The 23,180-nt window shown below is 32.4% G+C and overlaps 1 protein-coding gene across 2 annotated transcripts; it reads left to right on the forward strand.

The window, feature by feature from the left end:
* Window positions 1-16,115: 16,115 nt before the first annotated feature.
* LOC120114933 (eukaryotic translation initiation factor 3 subunit J-like) lies at window positions 16,116-19,108 on the forward strand. Of its 2 annotated transcripts, none has more exons than XM_039135701.1 (7): window positions 16,116-16,251; window positions 16,338-16,387; window positions 16,826-16,947; window positions 17,426-17,559; window positions 17,795-17,942; window positions 18,026-18,182; window positions 18,727-19,108. In XM_039135701.1, the coding sequence occupies exons 2-7, from the start codon at window positions 16,375-16,377 to the stop codon at window positions 18,816-18,818; spliced, it is 666 nt and encodes a 221-aa protein (XP_038991632.1). In that variant the 5' UTR covers window positions 16,116-16,251; window positions 16,338-16,374; the 3' UTR covers window positions 18,819-19,108. The 2 variants fall into 2 exon arrangements, with proteins under 2 accessions (XP_038991632.1, XP_038991633.1); XM_039135702.1 differs by having other exon boundaries at window positions 16,136-16,210.
* The last annotated feature ends 4,072 nt before the right edge of the window (window positions 19,109-23,180 follow it).

Genomic DNA, 23,180 nt, shown 5'->3' on the forward strand with positions numbered 1-23,180 from the left:
ATATTGAAATGTCATGATTCAATGGTATGAATGCACGTTCATGAATTTATTGTTATATGTTTAATTATTGCCTCACTAAGTCAACGACTTAGCGTGTGATTGTTTCACACGTAGGTTTCGAGAAGAATATAGAGTAATGCGGAGCAAGACAGGTCAGTTCTCCTTACCAAATGTCAGATCAAAAAATGTATGTACTGTTTACAGAGTGTAGTTGGCATGTAGTCTAAAGATATAAATGGTATGAACTCTGATATCTGTTGTAAACGTTTTGAAATAATTTAAATGTTATCAAAGTTTTTAAATTACTCACTATTTTATACGAATAAATGTTTGAAAAGTCAATGTGACACTTCGAACTCGTATTCGGGTCGGATACGGGTTGGGGGTGTTACATTTAATGGTATCAGAGCTAAGGTTTAGCCGATTCTCGGCATAAACCGAAGTCCAAAGTGTAATAAAATGTGTACATGCCAACATAGAGTGAAAAATTTCTGATCTGATAGGGTAAGGAGTGTGTTGTCTTGTTAATAGAGTTAAATTGTTATGTGATATAAGATAAGTGAATACTGAGAATGAGTTATGAGATATATATATATATGTTTATATAATATGATAGATGATATGTGAACATATACAAATAACATACGTTATATGATATGAATTGGATGATCATATGTACACGTGATATGTAATAAAAGTAAGGATATGAGCACATGAATATATGAGAGCTTCCAAAGTGAAGCACAAGGCGATATACCTGAGAGTAATAGCATTCACCTGCCCTGGCCAGGCAGGGAGAAGAGCGAAAACCTCAGGGAATGTCTGTATAAGATTAGAGGATGATTCATGATGTTGAATGATATTCCGATGTGTTTTTAATTGTATACTTTGTTAACTCATAGAATGAATGTATCGAATAGAGTTAAGTGCACCCGAGTTCAAGGGTGAAGTTGAGAAAGGTTCCGTTGTTACAGACCTTTGGATAAATGATATGAAGATAATGCTAGAAGATGTTCATTTCTCCATAGTGGAGAAATTAAATTGAGAAGTTTGTTATTATGTGGATAAGATGGAATATGGTGAACGAGTGTCACCATAAGGATGTTAAAAGATCAAGTGACGCGGTTATTGTTTGTAAAAGAGTTTGTATTCTAGATGGAAATAGTTAGGATTGGCTAACAAGAGTATGTGATGAAAATGAAATGGAATTATAATATATTGACAGGTTATGATAACCAAATATGAAGAGGATTTGAATACAGTTGTATAGTTTGATCATTGTAAGGTGTTGTGGTGAAGAAGATAAAGATTTGTATGTTTGAAGGAAATACAAGTACAATAGATGATAAGAATGAGGTTCTGTATAAGTAAGGTTGATATCAAAGTTATGAGGATGCAATGAAGATTGTTACACAGAGATGAATATATGTGATAAGACAAGAGTATGTGAACATGAAAGGAAAGATATGATTTGTGTATAAGGAATAAATAAAGGAAGAATGGAATAAAGAAATAAACAGGGATTGAGTTAAAGGATCAAATGCGATAAAGGTTATAGGGGATGTAGATGATAATTTTGATATATAAGTAAGAAAAGTATGTAAGGTTATATAAAGAGATTATGTGTATCGTAATACAGACAAGGATGAAAGAATGAGTAAAAGTTTGGATTGCGGTAAATTAATTAGAAAATGAGGAAAGAAATCAATTAATTGATTTTTGATGTTGAGTGATAAGAATTGATGTTACTGTCTACATGATAAGTAACATTATATGAATGAAATCAGAGTTATGAATTTGAAACAAAGGGATAGTATAGTATATAAGAAAGAGTGTGGAGATGATAAGGATTTGTACTTTAGAATGAAAGAGTTAGCGTTGACTAACAATATTTTGTGATGAAATTATATTGGATATAGTTGTATATTTTGATTACGTAAAGGTGATATAGTGAATGAAGTGAGGATTCGTATGGAAGTGTAAATGATAAGTTTGATATAGAAACACGAAAAGTGTGCAAGGTGATGTGAAAATATTGTTTGACTCCTTAAAGTATATGTTTAATCACAATTGAAGAAGATTTAAAGTTGTGTTTTGGTCAAATGATGACGAAATACAAGTTTGGTATGGTTATAAGGTAATTAGAGAGTTTTGAAGAAATAGATGGATTTATGATATAGAGTGATGAGATGAATGTATAAACGAAAAAGATAGTTGGAAAACTAAAGGATTGAAAAGTAAGTTCTGATGATGACAAGAAAGATTAATTAAATGAAGCAACATGAGAACTTTAGAAGATATGTTTCTATCAATATGTCCAGTGAAAATTCGAGGACGGATTTTCTTTAAAAGGAGGGGAGATTTGTAACATCCGTAATACCGGGTTAGTGACCAAATTGTAAAGTTTCAGAATTTGGTGACTAAAGTATAAGAATGAAATAGTTCAATGATTATTGGATATATATGATGAAGGTTAATTAGTAATTATTAAAGGAAATTAAGGGTTAAATGGTCATTTGACTTGAAAATTATAATTAAATGATATATATATATATGGATAAGGATGGGAGATTTTTCCAGAAATCTCTTCTCTCTTTTCTTTTTCATTTTCTCTTCTTCACGTGTGAAGCCAAGCAAAGGTGAGTTTTCTCTTGAGCTGATTATGTGCTGAAATTTAAGTTTAGTTTTGATTATTAGATGCTAAATAAGATTAAGGAAGGATTAATTTGCTTTAAAACAACAAAATGAAGAGTTTATGAGGATTTAAAGATTTGGAGTTTTTGAATGAAATATCGAAATAAAGTTTATATTGAGAATTGAAAGTTGAATTTGACTTGTCATCTATGAGAATAAGAAGATAGAAGTGTTAGAATTGTATTTAGAATATATTGAAAATTTGGTATGATTTTTGAATCTTATATGGATGATAGAATTTTGAGTTTAAAGAAGTGATTATGGAGTAGAAATGAGTTTAAGTATGTGTATGAAAGTTAGGAATATTAAAGGGAATGAAGTATGATGTGTTGAGCTGAAAATGAAGGATTTTCGAGCTCAAAATATGATTTCTGGGCAAGGGGAATCGGTACCCATTCAAGGGGAACCGATACCCCTTCAAACGAACAAGAATTTCCAGTATGTCATGGGGGAACCGATACCCCCATAGGGGGGAACCGATTCCCCCTAAAGGAAAATTGGGAATATGGGTTTAATAAGTTCGTTTAAGTTGCTAGTATCCAATTACAAGGTGTAGGTATCTAATGATTGCCTCAAAATGTACATGTATGTAGATTCTACGCATAAAGCAATTCCGGAACGTTTGGCAAGTAAGATCGATCAAGGGGAAATATAAGAGATTGGAATTTACTAGTGAGGCCAGGTGAGTGCATATTCAATAGTATACGATGTGCGATGGGAATAAGACTTGTGATGAGTCTATTTCCTAAAGTGTTACACATGAATTCATGATTAAAGGCATGAGTGGAATATGCATGTATGTATGCTTGATTATATGGATTGATCTGTTCTTTTATGTGTTAGATGATAAAAGTATAAGTAATTACCTAAGAAAGGTTATGAAGTTATATGAGAAGATTAGAGGAGTTATATGAAATTGATTTAAGTAAACAGATTAGATTATATATATAAAGAAGTAATAGAAGTGAGATGTGTTTATAAGTCTTCTATAGATGAATATGAATATGAATTATAAGAGTGCTATATGATTTTATATTAGGATAAATCGTGAGGATATATATATATCTAAGAGAAGGCGTAAGAGTAAGATATAAGCAATGTGACTATAAGTATATGTGCTCTAAGTGATATGACTTATAGGTATTTCTATTATAACGTTACATGATATGTTATGTATGTTAAATGAATTATGTGATGGTATAAGAAATGATATGAAATATATATATATGTGAAAACAAGTATATGTTATGAGATAGGACCTACGACTATAAGCTACGTGAAAGTGTTCTAGGTGTTTCTATATATTATATGAAGTATATGATCTTATGTGAATAAGATATGATAAGTATGTTTACATGAATAAATGTGATTGGGTGAGAAATGATAGAATTATATGAAAACATGATATACGTGACATGTGAATTATATGGAAATGATCTACGTGTAAGTGAACTACGTGACTATGTGATAATATGAAAAGAAGCTATGTGATACGTGATATGGGAAAGTGAATTACAAGTTTATGTGAATATTTGAAATGAAATAAATGATAACGCCCATGTTATGTGTCATGAGAGCTAGGGGTATAGTTGGCATGCCAAGAGTCGAGGGTTTACCTATGTTTTACGGAACATATGGACAGTTTTACCTATGTCTTTCGAGACATATGGACAGTATACCTATGTTCTAAGGAACATATGGACAGTTTACCGAGGATCTTTATGACCTCTGGACAGTTACCGAGGATCTTTATGACCTCTGGATAGTTACCGGGGTCTTTGTGACCTCTGGATAGGTCCTTCGGGACATTTATATGAGCTGTGGTGACAGCATAGTGGTGCACAACCTCAATAGACTCACATATCTACAGTTCTCACAAGTGCACATGGGCTAATAAGAGATAACATGGAATGTAATGTATAAGATATATGTGATGTATATCCTTATGGTGATATGTCATGTGTTGCTTGAATTATAATGATGTTGATAAAGATAATAATATACACGGGCAATGCAATTGGAAGACAAACAAAAAGTGAAAGTAATACAAGAAGATATGTTGCGTGTGTGTAGGACATGATTATATATATTGTTATCATGCAATAGATACATGCATATTGAAATGTCATGATTCAATGGTATGAATGCACGTTCATGAATTTATTGTTATATGTTTAATTATTGCCTCACTAAGTCAACGACTTAGCGTGTGATTGTTTCACACGTAGGTTTCGAGAAGAATATAGAGTAATGCGGAGCAAGACAGGTCAGTTCTCCTTACCAAATGTTAGATCAGAAAATGTATGTACTGTTTACAGAGTGTAGTTGGCATGTAGTCTAAAGATATAAATGGTATGAACTCTGATATCTGTTGTAAACGTTTTGAAATAATTTAAATGTTATCAAAGTTTTTAAATTACTCACTATTTTATACGAATAAATGTTTGAAAAGTCAATGTGACACTTCGAACTCGTATTCGGGTCGGATACGGGTTGGGGGTGTTACATCATTAGAGTGGCATGAGGTTTCCCATTTTCCAGTCCAAACTTCTTGAGCATATCCTTGACGTACTTAACTTGATCGATGAGGATGCCATCTTTTCTTTGCTTGATTTGGAGTCCCAAGAAAAATGAAAGCTCCCCCATCATGCTCATCTAGAATTCACTCTGCATTAGCTTAGAAAATTATTAGCAAAGAACATCATTAATAGAACAAAAAATTATATCATCAACATAAATTTGAACTACTAATAAATCTTTACCTTTATGCTTTAAAAACAATGTAGTGTCAACATTCCCTTTTGAAAAACCTTTTTCAATTAAAAAGTTTGACAATCTTTTATACGAAGCTCTAGGAGCTTGTTTTAAACCATAAAATGCTTTTGTCAATTTAAAAACATAATATGGAAATTTTGAATCTTCAAAACTAGGAGGTTGTTCCACATACACTTCTTCTTTTATAAAACCATTTAAAAATGCACTTTTAACATCCATTTGATATAATTTAAATTCATGAAAACATGCAAATGCTAATAACATTCTAATTGCTTCAATCCTAGCTACGGGAGCATATGTTTCATCATAATTGTTGAAACATTTTGATATTTCGATATAACAAATTAAGTTAAATGGATTTTAAGATTTTCCAAATGATTTTCTAAGTATATTCGATATAACTATTCGAATATCAAAACATTACTCCAAATATTTCAAAAATCATTTTTAATCCTTACTTAAGTGTAAAATTAAGTTTTAATCATAAAACAATTTCAAAATAATTTTACAAAGTATTTCGAACCATTTCAAAGCCAAAAATTCCAGATTGCTCAGAGGGAACCGATTCCCCCCCAAGGGGGTACCGATTCCCCCATGAATGGTTTGCCTCCGAGAATTCCAGTATGCTCGGAGGGAACCGATTCCCCCCCAGGGGGTACCGATTCCCCCCCTTGTATAACGGTCGAAATATTTGAATTTTACACTTAGGGAACCGATTCCCCATAGGGGGTACCGATTCCCCCCACGCTCCAAGCTGTTTTACTAAATGTTTTCACACTAAAACGGCTATAATATCTTCTCTAATCATCCCCAACGTTCAGAAGTGATCCAAGGTGTATTTAAGCAAGCTTAGAAGCCATTGATCAAAAACAAGAAACATCAAGCAACTAGAATCAAGAGAGAATCAAAGAGAAAGCATCAAACCTCAAGTTTGAGCATTTCAAGCCTATTTTCATTCAATATTCATTTTGCTTTCAAGAACACTTTTTGTGCTCAATTGTATTCATCTTTGAGTGTTCTTTTCTTTGTTCTAGAATTGTGCAAACATTTTACCTTGTGAGGTTTTCTTGTAAGTTTGCAAATTTGTAATCTTCTCTTTGAGAAAAGAGTGTTCTTAAGAGTTGGGGTATACTCTTGAGGGAATTGTAAGGTTATCTCTTTGGCCTCAAAAGAAAGAACAAATTAGTGAATTTGTTGGAAAATCCTTAGTGTGGATAGCTAAGGTAGTGGACGTAGACTTTGTTTGAGAAAGTCGAACCACTGTAAATCGCTGTGCAATTATTTTCAATTTTCTGCAAAAGCTTCCACAAAATTTTTTTATTGCCAATTCACCCCCCTCTTGGCCAATTTCGTCATTCGATTAACTCAACAATAATCAATGCCTTATTCTTGAGTATAGCCTTGAGCAACAAGTCTAGCCTTGTTTCTCACTATATTACCACTTTCATCAAGTTTATTCCTAAATACCCATCTAGTACCTACAGTAGATTTATTATTAGGCCTTTCAACTAATGTCCATACTTTACTTCTCTCAAATTGATTTAACTCTTCTTGCATAGCCATAATCCAATGCTCATCATTTAATGCTTCTTTAATATTCTTAGGCTCTATGCATGAGATAAATGCTACATAATTACAAATATTTCTAAGACAAGATCGAGTTGTTACCCCTTTGGATGGATAACCTATTATCTCACAATCCTTGACATAGTTGTACTCTCTTGGGTAAGAAACTTCTCTTTCTTCAATGGTTGGATTCTCGAGAACATCATGAGTTTCCTCATCTTTCGTTTATTCCTTTGATGATGGTTCTCCAAAGTTATGTCTAACGTCATTTGTGTTTACAATACCTACATCATCATTTACACAAGAATCCTTCATCGGAAGGAGATTATCATCGAAAACAACATGTAAAGACTCTTCTACAACTAAATTTCTTTTATTAAATATCCGATAAGCCTTAGAATTTAAGAAATAACCCAAAAAATTTCCTTCATCATTTTTAGCATCAAATTTGCCAAGATTTTCTTTACCGTTGTTTAAAATAAAACATTTACATCCAAAAGGATGAAAATAGCTAATGTTAGGCTTTTTATTTTTGAAAAGTTCATATGGAGTTTTCATCAAAATAGGTCTAATCATTACTCCATTAATGACGTAACAAGCGGTATTTGTGGCTTCCGCCCAAAAATATTTTGGCAAATTGTTTTCACAAAGCATAGTTCTAGCCATTTCTTCTAAAGTTCAATTTTTCCTCTCAACAACTCCATTTTGTTGAGGGGTTCTAGGTGCTGAAAAATTATGGCTAATACCATTAGAATTACAAAACTCAGTAAATCCAAGATTTTCAAATTCAGTGCCATGATCACTCCTAACACTAGTTATGGAGTAACCTTTTTCGTTTTGGATTACTTTTGAAAACGTGATGAATTTTTCTAATGCTTCATCTTTAATACTTAAGAATAGAACCCAAGTATATCTAGAATAGTTATCTACCAATACAAATGTATATTGTTTTCCACTCAAGCTAGTGGTCCTAGATGGCCCAAAAAGATCTAAATGGATCAATTGTAAAACTCTACTAGTTGATACATTATTAATGGATTTAAAAGAAACTCGCTTTTGTTTTCTTTTAGCACAAGCATCACAAATTTTATCATTATCAAATTTTAGTTTAGGTAACCCTCGAACTAAATCTCCTTGAATTAGTCATTGTAAAACACTCATACTAGCATGTCCTAGTCTCATATGCCATTAACCAACTATCATGCTCGTTCTTAGCAACTAGGCATAAATTAGTCATATCTATAGAATCTAAATGCACCATGTATATGTTTCCTATTCTATGACCAACAAGCAGATTCCGATTAGATGCAATGTCAACAACTTTACAACCAGTAGTCTCAAACATGACATTGAATCCCTTCTCGCATAATTGACTAATACTCAATAGATTATGCTTTAATCCATTCACATATAATACATTTTTAATTTGTATGGAAGAAGTATTACCTATAGTACCTATACCTTCAATGTGACCTTTTGAATTATCACCTCTCATGAATCGGCTCTTGTCTCCGGTCATGTGTCTTGAGCATCCACTATCAAGGTACCATGAGTTTGAATTTGTTTCCCGTGCCTTGTAGCAATGCTCTTTTTCCTACAAACATAGATTAAATTTTGATTTTTGGTACCCAAATTCTTTTGGGTTCATATTCATTAGTTTCCAAAATCCTAGTCCCCTTAGGTATCCATTTGTGTAGGATATCCTTATCTTTAGTAGTGATGAGTCCTTTAGGAACCCATGTACTTCTAATGATTTTACCATTTGAGGTTCTTTGGGGACCTCTATGATTGTAGCTTTTAAAACTTTTTCTAACAAAGTTGATTTTTTAACTTTCTCCATTTTCAAAACGTTTTGGATCAACTTTATTAAAAGAAGCTTTAAGATCATCAATTTTCTTTTGATGATCGTCATTTATTCTTGAAAGTAAGTTATGCAAATCGGTGTTTTCTTTTCAAATTCATCTAATTTGATTTGTAATTCTTTGATCTTACTTTCAAGATCATTGTTGATTTTAGACATAAGACTATTTTTATTTTTCAATTTTGAAATATCATTTTTATATTTTGAAAATAAAGTCTTATAATCTGAAGGCAACCCAATATAATCCTCTAATAACTCATCATAAGATAAATCATCTAAGTCAAATGAGTTAGAGGTTACCTTAGAGTTTTTCCCGATGACCATTAAGCACAAGTTTACAACTTATTGTTTCTCTTCATCGGAACCTTCTTCATTGCTCCATATAGCCACATGAGCCTTGTGCTTATTCTTTGATTGACCATTCTTCTTCAATTGTGGGCAATCATATTTGACATGCCCTAGCTTTTTGCATTCGTAGCAAATGATCAGGTCCTTCTCTTTTGGTTCATTCTTGAAGCCTTCATTTCGTTTGATTTTTCTTCCTCGGTTGGGCCTCATTAATTTTCTGAACCGTTTGGCAAATAATGTCATCTCCTCGTCATCGTCATCTTCATCCGATTCACTCTCATCTCTTGTGTATTTGAGAGCAACTCCTACGTTCTTCTTCTTTTCTGTCTCCTTCTTTGGCTCGTCTCTTTTCTCGAGGTCTTCTTATTCTTTAAGCACCATTTCATGCGTGAGGAGAGAACCAATAAGCTCATCGAGTGTTAAAGATTTTAACTTTTTTTTCTCGATGATCTCCGTCTTCTTTGATTGCCAAGCTTTTGGAAGAGAGTAAACTAACTTCCTCACAAACTTGTCATTTGGAATGATTTCTCCATATGATTTAAGACCATTGACAATCGTGTAGAATCTATCCGTCATAGCTTTGATATCTTCATCCGGTTTCATCCTGAAATTTTCATAGCTATGAGTTAGAAGACTAATTTTAGATTCTTTTACCTCGTTTGTGCCTTCATGAGTGACTTGTAGTTTATCCCATATCTCCTTGGTGGTTGTACAAGATGAAACTCTCTCGTATTCATCCGGTCCAAGAGCACACAAAATAATATGGATAGCTTTGGAGTTGATATGGAACATTCTTGTCTCTCTTTCACTCCATAATCTTGGATGAGTGGAAGGTTTGATATATCCGTCTTCTATGATATTTCATGCTCCCATGTCACTTGCTTGAATGAAGTACATCATTCTATTCTTTCAATAAGCATAATTAGCTCCATTGAAGAAATGAGGCTTGTTGACGTGTAATGAATCAAGACCGAAGTCGGAGTTTGAAGTGGAGGCCATTGATGACTTTATTATCGATCTAACTCTTCCTGAATCGACTCAAGAGGTGATTAAACCTTCAAATGAGTGAGGCTCTGATACCAATTATTGAGTTAATCGATCGAGGAATCAGCCATGAGGGGCAGTGAATTGGCAATAAAAATTTCGGTGGAAGCTTTTGCAAAAAATGAAAAATATTTGCACATCGATTTAGAGTGGTTCGACTTTCTCAACCAAAGTCTACGTCCACTACCTTAGCTATCCACACTAAGGATTTTCTACAAATTCACTAATTTGTCTTTCTTTTGAGGACAAAGGGTAACCTTACAACTCCCTCAATAATTATACCCCAAATTCTTGAGAAAACTCTCTCCCAAAGAGAAATATACAAATTTTGCAAACTTACAGAAATTCCTCACAAGGCAAAGTGTTTGCACAATTCTAGAACAAGAAAAGAACACTCAAAGATGATTACAAATGAGCACAAATTGTGTTCTTGAAAGCAAAGATGAATATTGAAGTGAAATTGGCTTGAATTGCACAAACTTGGTGTTTGATGCTTTTTCTCTTGTTTCTCAATGATCTCTTGTTGATTAATGGCTTTAGAACTTGTTTAAATACACCTTGAGATGATTCTAGCCGTTGGGAACCATTTGGGTGATGTTGGAGCTGTTGTAGTGTGAAAATCCACTAAAAATTGTCTGCTGGGAGCGTATGGTATCAGTACCATTCCATAGGGTATCAATAACTGCAGTGTAAAATTCAAATATTTTGACCGTTAAATGACTGGGGGTATCGGTACTATCTGAGCATTCTGTTTTTCTCAGAGCCAAATTTACCATGGGGGTATCGGTACCATCCAGGGGGTACCGGTACCATCTGAGCATTCTGGTTTTTCCGTGAATCCCTTCAATTAAAAATAATTTTTTGCTCGATTAAGGCTCGAAATACTTTGTAATATTTGTTTTAAAAATATTTTGAGATTAAAACATAATTTTACACTTAATTAAGGATTGAAATTAAACTTTGAAAAACTTGGAGTTATATTTGAACAATTGAATCAAATATACTTTTGAAAATGATTTGTAAAATTTTAAAATTTATTTATACTTAATTTGCTATATCGAAACATCAAAATATTTTCAACAATATTAAACTCCTAGATCCTAGGGGTCTAGGGTAAGTCCTTATTGATGATATCCTGGGGAATTTTATATGGAGTATTCGGATGGAGGGTACTACAGTGATTTTAAAAACATGTTTTACTAAAATAACTACTACTATTTTTAAATTATGATTACATTTTATTATGGTTTTAAGGGAACATATTAGACGTCTATTTCAATCTCCTGAACCTGGTATTCTGAACATTTCCTCTAAACTATAAGTTTCTTGTCTGTTACCTGAAGAAATATCAGTGGAACCTCAGTTTATCTCGAAAACTCTGTAGATGCTGGAATCAATAAGAATTTGTTTATGCTTGTCGTTTATATGCTTATCCTTCAGCATCATCTGGTAGTTTTGTATTACTGAACTTTCCAAAGGTCACCCTTTTATTCACCATTTCAAGTTTAAAGATTCGATCCAGTGCAGTTAACGACATCAGTTTAGGAGTTCCTTCAGCTTGACTTGTAGAGTACGATACCAGTGCAAATATGGGGGCATATAGGTCACTTTTGATTTTTATACTAAGTCTGAAACTTGTATGATTTATTTCTATTGTAATATATGAATGGTTTTGGAACTTATATTTTATTTATAATTTTTTTATGATTTTATATGTTTTAACAAAAAAATTAATTTCTCCTGGATATTTACTGTGTGACGCTCCGGTGGCCCTAATGTGACATATCGGGTCACCCGTATCGATCTAAGGGTGTTACAAGGAGTCATTGTTGTAGTATGACTAATGACTAAAATAATAATAAAAGTAATAATATAATATTATCCTAATTCCTAATAAAATAATAATAAATTAAAAATAATGTTTTAACTCTATCTTAATTACTAATAAAATAATAAATATAATATTAAATGATAATGTATCATCCTATATTAAATTATATTACAAATAATTAATAAAAAATATTAAAAAATTGTAATATTTACGAAATCACATATTAATCCCGTACAGGAATTTCTACATGTGTTGTCTTCACTAAGATGGACATATCTAGAGTTCCCGCTATCATATTGATGTGATTCAAGAACTATTGGAAAGATAAGAGACAACCGATCATAACTCCAAAAGACATGTCGACAAAATAACGCCTGGATCTTATTCAAAAAGTCGTCACACATCTGTTAATATTCTGCTATTCTTTTCTAAGGCTTTTACATGTGGATTAATTGGAAGAGTCAATTCATCTTCCTTTGATGTGAGCCTTGTGGTGCATGTATCATCCCCTTCTTTTCAAAAAAAAAAAAAATCAACGTCGAATCTAAAACATCAAAAGGAGAAACAATAGAACCTTTTAAGAATTCACTTACATTACACTTACCGTCTAAGTATGCTTTGAGTCTTCGAGACTTTATTCTTCTAATAGGTTCGAGTAGGAACATTAGTCTAAAGACACATGTATTATCATTATGGACTCTGATACATTTATATTCTATGTTAATTTTCAATAAAAAGTAGTTCTTCCATTATAAGAAAGTAAGTTAGATATTATTTATTCGTCGAAGGTGTTGGACACTATCCATATAAAATAGAGAAATAATAAAAAAAATTGTGATAGAAACAATGGTATTTTAAAGTTGAAAAGTAAAAAGAATTTAAAGTGTTATAATTGTGACAAGAAAGGTCATTCGATGAATGATTATTGGAATTTATCTAAAAATTTAAATTTATAAAAAATATTGTACACACTTCAAATGATGAAAATGTTCTCTGTTATGAAACATAAAAAATAATGGATGGTAAGAAAAGGTTTTCATATGTACGATTTATTGATTGAACTCGAGAAGATAATGATTTTATCATTATAATCCTATTTCAGAAGGATTTTTATACAGTTACAAAGATGATATCTTGAAAATTGTTGTCATTGAAATCATCAAATTGGAGATGCATGAAAAACAATTCAAATTGCTTGAGATGTAGGACATATAAAAGGCTTGAAAAAAATCTATTATCCTATAGGTTGTTGGATGAAATTGCTAATAAGATTGAAACACAAAAATGAATTATAGAGGTGTTTCATGGAGTGTTTTTAGTAGGGTTGTAAACGAGTTTATATAAGTTTGAGTATTGTTGAGTTTGACTCAATTAGAAAATTTTAAAATAAAGTTTGATTCGGCTCGAAAATTCGTGAGCCTAAAATTTTCAAGCTCGATTCAAATTTGAAATTATAAATTGAAGCTCAAGAAAATCCAAAAAAAAAGCTTGGGATCTAAAAAATCTTAACCTTAACTCAGTTGAAGTTCAAACTCAAATTTAAACTTGAACCTTAAATACATGTAAACCTTATACCATATTCTAAAAAAATTAACACATAAATACTAATATTATTAATAATTTATTTATTTTAAAATTAAAATTTTAACACATTATGTTTTCGAGTGAAAAAAATAATTTATCTCAAAAATAATAAATTTAATAATCCGAGTTAAAATATTTACTTTTCCAAATATATGTAATTAAAATATTACTTTAAAGAATAATTATCAGCGGAGACAGAATCTTTTGGTAACATGAATACTGACAAATTTTGATAGTCGGTAATAGTGATCTGTCAGTAAATGTACATTTTTAACCGTTAGTATATCCCTCTGCCAGTATGTACCTTTGTTATGTGTACTAACCAATTATTGCAGGCTAAATTATTTGCATGAGTTTATCATTTTACAATTAACGATTTTCATATAGTAAATGTTATTTCAATCAAATATTAAAACGTTAAAAATTAAAATACTCTAATAATAAAATAAAAATCAAAATGTTCACAACAAATGTTACGAACTAATCTTAACAATATACCTAACACTTACTAGTAGTCTTGCATATATATCCCCCAACTTAGAGGTCTCTAACTTCGTCTCGTAAGTGATTTTCTCGAGTTTATTCATGGACAAATCGGCTTCAATCCTATAACTCCAAGTGATTTTATTTTGCAATTTACGAAAAATGCTATATTGAAACATAAACCCGTCACGTCGAGATGACGAATTCTGTCAAAAATTCTTGAAATGACGAGTCTTTGAGAATATATTATAATATTATCTCACGGACATGAAACCATTAAAAATATTTTTTGACCGAACTCGTCACCTCTAGTGATGAGTTCTTGAATGACTTCAACGTTCCTAAAAGCACGAGGACTTTCAATTTAGTGTGGAAATCACTAAAGAAGACTTGCAATATTTATTCTGGTTTGTGACCTTCGACAAGAAACATATAAAAGCTTAATATAAAGAACAAAATGTATGTTTTCTTTTAAAAGAAAATACAACTAGTTTTACTTAAAAATTAGTAAAAATAATTATACTAATCAATCATTCTATCTAAAATTACCGAAAAACAAAAATTAGTCGTCGAATAATAAAAATAAAACTATATAGGAAAAGTGTTAAAAAGAACCCAACCAAACAATATATATTTAAATTATGAGTTTAAGTACTATCAACACTAACATAATAATAAAATGCGATGATACGTAGGGATGAGCATGGGTCGGGTTGGGTCGGATTTTTTGTCCACCAACCCTACCCGAGAACAAGGAGTCCTCCACCCGAGACCCGTCCCGACTCGACCAAAGCAAATTTTCACCCGACCTAATATATAACTTAAAAATCCGACCTAACCCGACCCGAAATAATAAAAAATATTTTTATTCAATAAAAATAATGATTTAATTAAGAATAATAATATATAAAGGGGTATTATTGTAATTATTCTTAAATATATAAGGTAAAATTATATGTTTTTTCGGGTCGGGCTGGATATTTTTCACCCTAAACACGAACCGACCCGAACATCACATCAAAAAACCCGACCCGAATTCGATTTTTTTTTAAAAAAAAATCCTACCCGATCGAGTCGGGTTCGGGTACCATGCCCATCCCTAATGATACGTTATCAATTGGCTTCATCAAACTCAAGTGTGCAACATATTTAGGGTAATTGCAAACACCTATCTATACAAGTGAACTAGGTGAGGGTATAAGACAATAATAAATCAGAAAGACAATTAGATATATGTAAGGTATATGTATTTGATACAATAATATCTTTAACTGAAATAAAATTTTTATAATTATTATAATTATAAATTTTGTTATATATATATATTTATTTAAAAGAGATATAATTATTGTAACTATAAAATTCTTTTAAAATGTATATTTATCTAATAAGATTTAATTAAAATAAATTTTTATATGTAAAAGAAATATGATTATTGTAATTATATCAAACCCTTTTAAAATATAAATCTAATTTAAAATAATACATATATATATATATATATATATATATATAATAAAATCTAATTTGAGTTTAATTAGATTTTTGAATGCTACATAAAGGCATAAAGATCAAGACGTTATCGTATTAACATTGTGTTAACGTGATATACAACTCTATAATTTCAGATTAAAGGTAATATTTTGCATCTTTTCTCGCACTTAAATTATTTTCCGATAAGAACATAGCAATTCAAAAGTTGAAAGATCATATTTTAATTTTTTAGAATTTAGTAATTAAATTAGAAATATGATCAAAGTTGAGTGATGAAAAAATACTTTACCCTTTTTTTTTTTTGAGAAAAGACCAATGATTTTACAAACTCGTTGAAGGGCATTTAGGTAATTCACCCTAATTAACGAGCCCAAGATTTTGTATTCGAGTTGGGATTTTCCTCTATTATAAAACAGAATGCGTTAAATTAAAATTGATAAAAGAAAAAAGGAAACCCTAAAACAATTCATCTTCCTTAAGTAGATTCTCCGGCATCTGATCTGAACTGAGAAGAAAAAAGGGATTTACACGTAAACCCCCTCAACTTCAAACAACTATAGTTATTTTAAAGGCATGTACATTTCTTCTTGGGTTTTTTCTGTTAAATTTTGTTTTTTTTAATCTAAAAGACTATATTTTTATTTTTTTGGTGTTCAGGGTTGTTCTTCGATCCGTGGAATTTCGACAAGTGGAGATGGAAGATTGGGGTACGTTTCTTTTGGCCCAAATTTGTTGTTTATAGGCAGGGTATTGATTCACAAGTGATTTTATTTCCTTTTGTCTCTTTCATTGTTTATGAAATTGAATGTTGAAAGATTTATTTTCCCTTTCTTGTTAAGAGGCAAAAATTGATTGGGTTTATTGAAATTTAGGGCTTTTATTTTTATTTTTTTTGCTTTTGGTTTTAACGAGGTTGAGTTTTGATCTTTCAAAACTGATTGCTTTAAGTAAAAATTTATTGGGAAATTGGCGCTGGTGTTTCCAGGCGAAATAGAGAAATTTAAGTGCTAGAACTATGGTCTATTTCGAACCTTTGTTGAAGAACTTATTGCATTCTGTGATTCTTTCTGTTTTGATCAGCTGCTTGTGATTTTGTTTTCTTTAACCTTTTTTTTGGCTTGCAAAATTGTATGCTATTCTTGTAGAGGAAGATATTCCGTCTATCCCTACAAAGGCGATGCCTAAAAGCAAATGGGATGATGAAGATATCGATGATTCCGATGTCAAGGAATCATGGGAGGATGAAGATGAACCAGAACCTCCCCAGGTATGATGGTTCTCCTTGGATTATTTAACATGGTGTGTGTGGATATGCTTGTTTTATTCTGAAAGTTATTACTTCTTTTTGGATTGATCCGGATTTGATTTTGATATATGTATCTCCAGGCATTGTTGGATGGATAAATATTATCTAATCTTGGATTAGCAACCTGTTTTAGAACTTAGATTTGGTAATTCAAGTAGATGGAATGTCTCCTAAAGATGTTATATTGTCTTCTAAACCTCCATCCCTTTTGATAATGGTGTCACTTACAACAATAGTTGGGAAACTGGCATTATAATAGTGTTTCTGTATAGTACCTATTGTTATGAACTCGTTAGCATAAATGTTTACTATGCGTCTCGTAACTTAGCTGCTTCCTGTGAACATTCTATTCAATACAATAGGTATTTGTGTTGTATATCTGATAATGGAATAAAGATTATTTGCGTTTACTCATTGTCTGCTTAATCGGTATCGTCAGCCTGTTGCAAAAGCTCCAGAAGAGAAGGCCCCCAAAAAGGGTGCAGTAAAAGCTACGGAAAAGAAAGGGAAAACTATTGAAGCAGCCAAGGAAGAGCCCCTTGATCCAGAGGCCGAGAAACTTCGTCAACAAAGGTAGAAAATTAGAATTTTTCAACTTCCATTGTTACGACAATGAGGTCTTTCCTTGGTCATTAGGTTAGGGTGGATATTGAAGCAAAATGTGATTCCTATAACTTGAATTTGTTCACTGTTTTGATGTAGTTTGTTTTCTAAATTAGCCGAAGTCGTACTGTTTTTTCTCCACCTCTTCGCATACTGTTTATTATGCGTAAGGCTCCTTGGTCTGACATTTTGCTTTCTTTCGTAGGCTTGTGGAAGAAGCGGATTATAGGTCAACTGCTGAACTTTTTTCCAAGAAAGGTGATGATAAGACTCTTGATAATTTTATTCCCAAATCTGAAAGTGACTTTATGGAGTATGCCGAGCTTATTTCTCACAAGCTTCGTTCATATGAGGTGAGTTTAATCATCCTTCTTTTCCTTCATTGGGACTGCGTTGACGAAGCTCTCATGTCACCTAAATACAACCTTTGATGCAGAAAAGTTTCCACTATATTGCCCTACTCAAGGCCGTGATGAGATTATCGTTGACTAATTTGAAAGCGGCTGATGTCAAAGATATTGCGTCCTCAGTCACAGCAATCGCGAATGAGAAGCTAAAAGTAGAAAAAGAAGCGACAACTAAAAAGAAGACAGGTAACCAATCCAATGTTCCTTTCATTCTTCTGGCATCTGTTATATTCTTCTGTCAAATTTTCGCTTAATTGAGAATTTTAAATCAATTGTGGGAGAAAAAGAAATTGACTCTTTTTAAGGAAAAGCGTATCCGACGATAGTTACGTAAAGTTACTTCCATGTATAATTGAGCATTATGCTTATAGTGAGGGTAGGTATTAGCTAGATAAATGCCTCTCCTTAGTTTCATTATCGGGTAATTGCTACTTCCGACATAGGTAAATGCCACTCCCTTCCATAATTTTAAACATTAAAACTAAAAGTTCATGAGACACTATGATGTTGCATGATACCCCTATTTGCTTTTGCAAAGGTCTTTGTAAGAATGAACTTCCAACACCTGATGTAGGTGTTCGAGCCCCGATAATAGTACCGTATAGAGAAGCTACGTGCTTTTGTCTAATTCATCTTCTTAACAAATTGTTCTGATTATATATCGTATTATGCTCGTAATCAATTTTAAGTACGACAATTCTCTAACCGTGGTTCTATTTTTAATTTTCAGGTGGGAAAAAGAAACAGCTCCATGTCGACAAACCAGATGATGATTTGGTTGTTAACGCTTACGATGACGTCGATGATTACGACTTTATGTGATTACTTTTGGGAAAATGCCAATCTTCTTCTAGTATTTGCAATACGGATCCTATGGTTACCGCTGCAGCAACGTAGATGTGGAATCCGGCGGCTCTTTTCGTCTTCTTTTTTTCTTTCCAATTCTTGGAGAAATTTAGTTGTTTGATGAACAGCCATCCATAATATGGATGAATATTTACATGATGAACCATTAGATTCAACTTTCAGAAACAAAACTTCTAAGATGGTTTTGGGCAGTTCAAATGATGTTATTTTTGCTTAGGGTTAAGAAAAAACACATTTATTCTGTTTGTTTGTGCATTATGAGAAGTAGTTGTTTGCCTTATCATTTATAGTTTTCTAGTTCAAATTTTCTTTTTCAAATGGGATGGTTGTTACCTAGGTTTTTTGTAATTTGAAGGGTGACGTGGTTGATGTTATATCACCAATTTTTGTAAGCAAATTAATCGAAATATGTAATGAAAAATATCTTTTCATATTAAGTTGTTGTTGTTAAATAAGAATATGAAATATGTAACGGTGAAGTAATAATGTCAGTAAACAAGAATATGAATTAAGAAAGTTGAAGAACACAAAAATACTTCATATCATAAATCCTTTAAGTTTGGAATGTAATTCATACGTCACATAATGTTTGACCAACACATAATCACATCTTTAACTTTGGAATGTAATCCATACATCACATATAGTCTGTAAAACATTAAAATAGTGACCCACAAAAGTAAATCAAACAAAATACTAAAGTAAGTTGAACAAAAAATTTGTTTGGTCAACACATAAAAATGAACCAAGTGCTAAATATTGGTGTCAACAGAATCAAAGATGATCAATCCTTGGAGTTGATTGGGTGGCACAACTCTCCTGACTCATATGTATGGAGGGGGTGGGCATCCATCTAACAACATAACCTTGTGAAGGTTGAGTTGTTGTTGGAGTTGACCTTAGGGAAATTCTATCTCCACTTGTTATTGAGGTGGCTCTTGACTGATTTGTTGTTAGGGTAGCCATCCATCTAGCAACATGACCCTGTGAAGATTGAGTTGTTAGAGTTGTTGGGTGGCTCTAGCTTGAGTTGTTGGGGCTGATTCTAGCTCTACTAATATGTACCAATCACCCAACATAACAACACATTCGACCAAGCAGCAAATTAAAATGCATAATAACTAGACATTCTTCCAAGCAACAAATTAAAATGCATAACAACAAGATATTCTTCCGAGCATCAAATTAAAATTCATAATTACACGACATTCTTCCAAGCAGCAAATTAAAATGCATGATAACACTTATTGGAAAATTTGGAGCTCTGGTATTGCTACCAACCTTTTCTTTACATGTTCTAGTATTATGTCCACTTCATTCATATTTTTTATAAGAAAGATTGACACCCTTCTTGGACACGGTACCAAGCACATGTACTAGTTCATCAACCTCTCTTTTTCACTTTTTGTGTGGTCTTCCTGGAGGTCTTCTAAAGACATGTAGCAGAATATGCTCCAATGTTTCTTCAGAAGTCCATTGTTTCTCACCCTTCACTGGAAATAAATGACCTTTTGGGTCAACAAAAAATAGCAATGGTGAACATATTTTTTTGATCTTTCTTAAAGTGCCAAAATAACAGAAATTGTATACACACATGGAATCCCTACATGAAATAATAATTAGTTAGTATCATGAATATGAACATGAACATATTTCCACCAGCATAAGTAGGCTAACATGAAATAACTTGTTAATTCTCATTTTCTACATGAACAAATCCACTCTTGGATGTTTACAGAATGTTGGCTAGAAGGTTGTTGAAAACATTTTGATATTTCGATATAACAAATTAAGTTAAATGAATTTTAAGATTTTTCAAAAGATTTTCTAAGTATATTCGATATAATTATTTGAATATCAAAATATTACTCCAAATCTTTCAAATGTCATTTTTAATCCTTACTCAAGTGTAAAATTAAGTTTTAATCTTAAAATAATTTCAAAACAATTTTACAAAGTATTTTGAACCGTTTCAAAGCCAAAAATTTCAGATTGTCCAAAGGGAACCGATTCCCCCTGAATGGTTTGGCTCCGAGAAAAACATAATGCTCGGAGGGAACAGATTCTCCCCTGTGTAACGGTCGAAATATTTGAATTTTACACTTAGGGAACCGATTCCCTATGAGGGGGTACCGATTCCCCCCACGCTTCAAGCTGTTTTATTAATTGATTTCACACTAAAACGACTCCATTGACTCCAATAATCATCCCCAACGTTCAAAATCAATTGAAGGAGTATTTAAACAAGCTTAGAAGCCATTGGTCAACAACAAGAAACAACAATCAACAAGAATCAAGAGAGAATCAAAGAGAAAGCATCAAACCTCAAGTTTGAGCATTTTCAAGCCTATTTCATTCAATATTCTTTTTTTTGCTTTCAAGAACACTTATTGTGCTCAATTGTATTATTCTTGAGTGTTCTTTCTTTGTTCTAGAATTGTGCAAACAATCTACCTTGTGAGGATTTCCTTGTAAGTTTGCAAATTTGTAATCTTCTCTTTGAGAAAGAGTGTTCTCAAGAATTGGGGTATATTCTTGAGGGAGTTGTAAGGTTATCTCTTTGGCCTCAAAAGAAAGAACAAATTAGTGAATTTGTTGGAAACTCCTTAGTGTGGATAGCTAAGGTAGTGGACGTAGACTTTGGTTGAGAAAGTCGAACCACTCTAAATCGTTGTGCAATTACTTTCAATTTTCTGCAAAAGCTTCAACCAAAATTTTAATTTCCAATTCACCCCCTCTTGGCCGATTCCATCGATCGATTAACTCAACAATTGATATCAGAGCTTGACTCATTTGAAGGTCTAATTGCCTCTTGAGTAGATCCGGGAAGAGTTACATCGATAATCAAGTCATCAATGGCCTCCACTTCAAACTTCAACTCCGGTCTCGATTCAATGCCCGTCAACAAGCCTCATTTCTTCAATGGAGCTAACTATGCCTATTAGAAGAATAGGATGATGTATTTCATTCAAGCAAGTGACATGGGAGGATGGAATATTGTAGAATACGGATATATCAAGCCTCTCACTCATCCAAGATTGTGGAGTGACAGAGAGACAAGAATGTTCCAGCTCAACTCCAAAGCCATCCATATTATATTTTGTGCTCTTGGACCAGATGAATATGGAAGAGTTTCATCTTGTACAATCGCCAAAGAAATATGGGATAAACTACAAGTCACTCATGAAGGCATCGACGAGGTAAAAGAATCTAAAATTAGTCTTCTAACACATATCTATGAAAATTTCAGGATGAAACCAAATGAAGATATCAAAGCTATGATGAAAGATTTTCAACGATTGTCAATTGTCTCAAATCATATGGAGAGATCATTCCAAACGAAAAGCTTGTGAGGAAGTTAGTTTACTCACTTCCAAAATCGTGGCAATCAAAGAAGACGACAATCATCGAGGCTAAGAACCTAAAGTCCTTAACCCTTGAAGAGCTAATCGGTTCCCTCATCACTCATGAAATAATGCTTGACGATGAGGTGGACCTCGATAAGATTGACGAGACACCAAAGGAGAAGAAGAAGAAGAAAAACATTGGAGTTGCTCTCAAATCCACAAAAGATGAGAGTGATTCGGATGACGATGACGAGGAAATGGCATTGTTTGCCAAACGGTTCAGAAAAATGATGAGGCCTAACCGAGAAAGAAAATTCAAACGAAATGAAGGCTTAAAAAATAAACCAAAAGAGAATGACCCGATCATTTGCTATGAATGCAAAAAGCCGGGGCATGCCAAATATGATTGCCCGTAATTGAAGAAAAAGGGTCAATCAAAGAAAAAGCACAAGGCTCATGTGGCTACATAGAGCGATGAAGAAGGTTCCGATAAAGAGGAACAAGAAGAAGCAAACTTGTTCTTGATTGCATTCGGGGAAGATTCTCAGGTAACCTCTAACTCATTTGATTTAAATGATTTATCTTATGATGAGTTATTAGAGGAATATAATGGGTTGACTTCGGATTATGAGAAACTATTTTTAAAATATAAAAATGATATTTCGAAATTTAAAAATGAAAATAATCTCATATCCAAGACCAACAATGATCTTGAAAGTAAAATAATAAATGTGCAAATCAAACTAGAAGAGTTTGAAAAGAAAAATTCTGATTTGCATAATTTACTTTCAAAGGTCAATGATGATCATCAAAAGAAAATCGATGATCTTAAAGCTTCTTTTAATAAAGTTGGAACAAAACGTTTTGAAAATGGAGAAAATTCAAAATCTAGCTTTGTTAGAAAAAGTTTTAAAAACTACAATCATAGAGGTCCCCGAAGAACCTCTAATGGAAAGATCGTTAGAATTAT

The sequence above is a fragment of the Hibiscus syriacus genome, unplaced genomic scaffold (assembly GCF_006381635.1).
Source record: "Hibiscus syriacus cultivar Baekdansim isolate YM2019G1 unplaced genomic scaffold, ASM638163v2 tig00110257_pilon, whole genome shotgun sequence".
Taxonomy (NCBI): Eukaryota; Viridiplantae; Streptophyta; class Magnoliopsida; order Malvales; family Malvaceae; genus Hibiscus; species Hibiscus syriacus.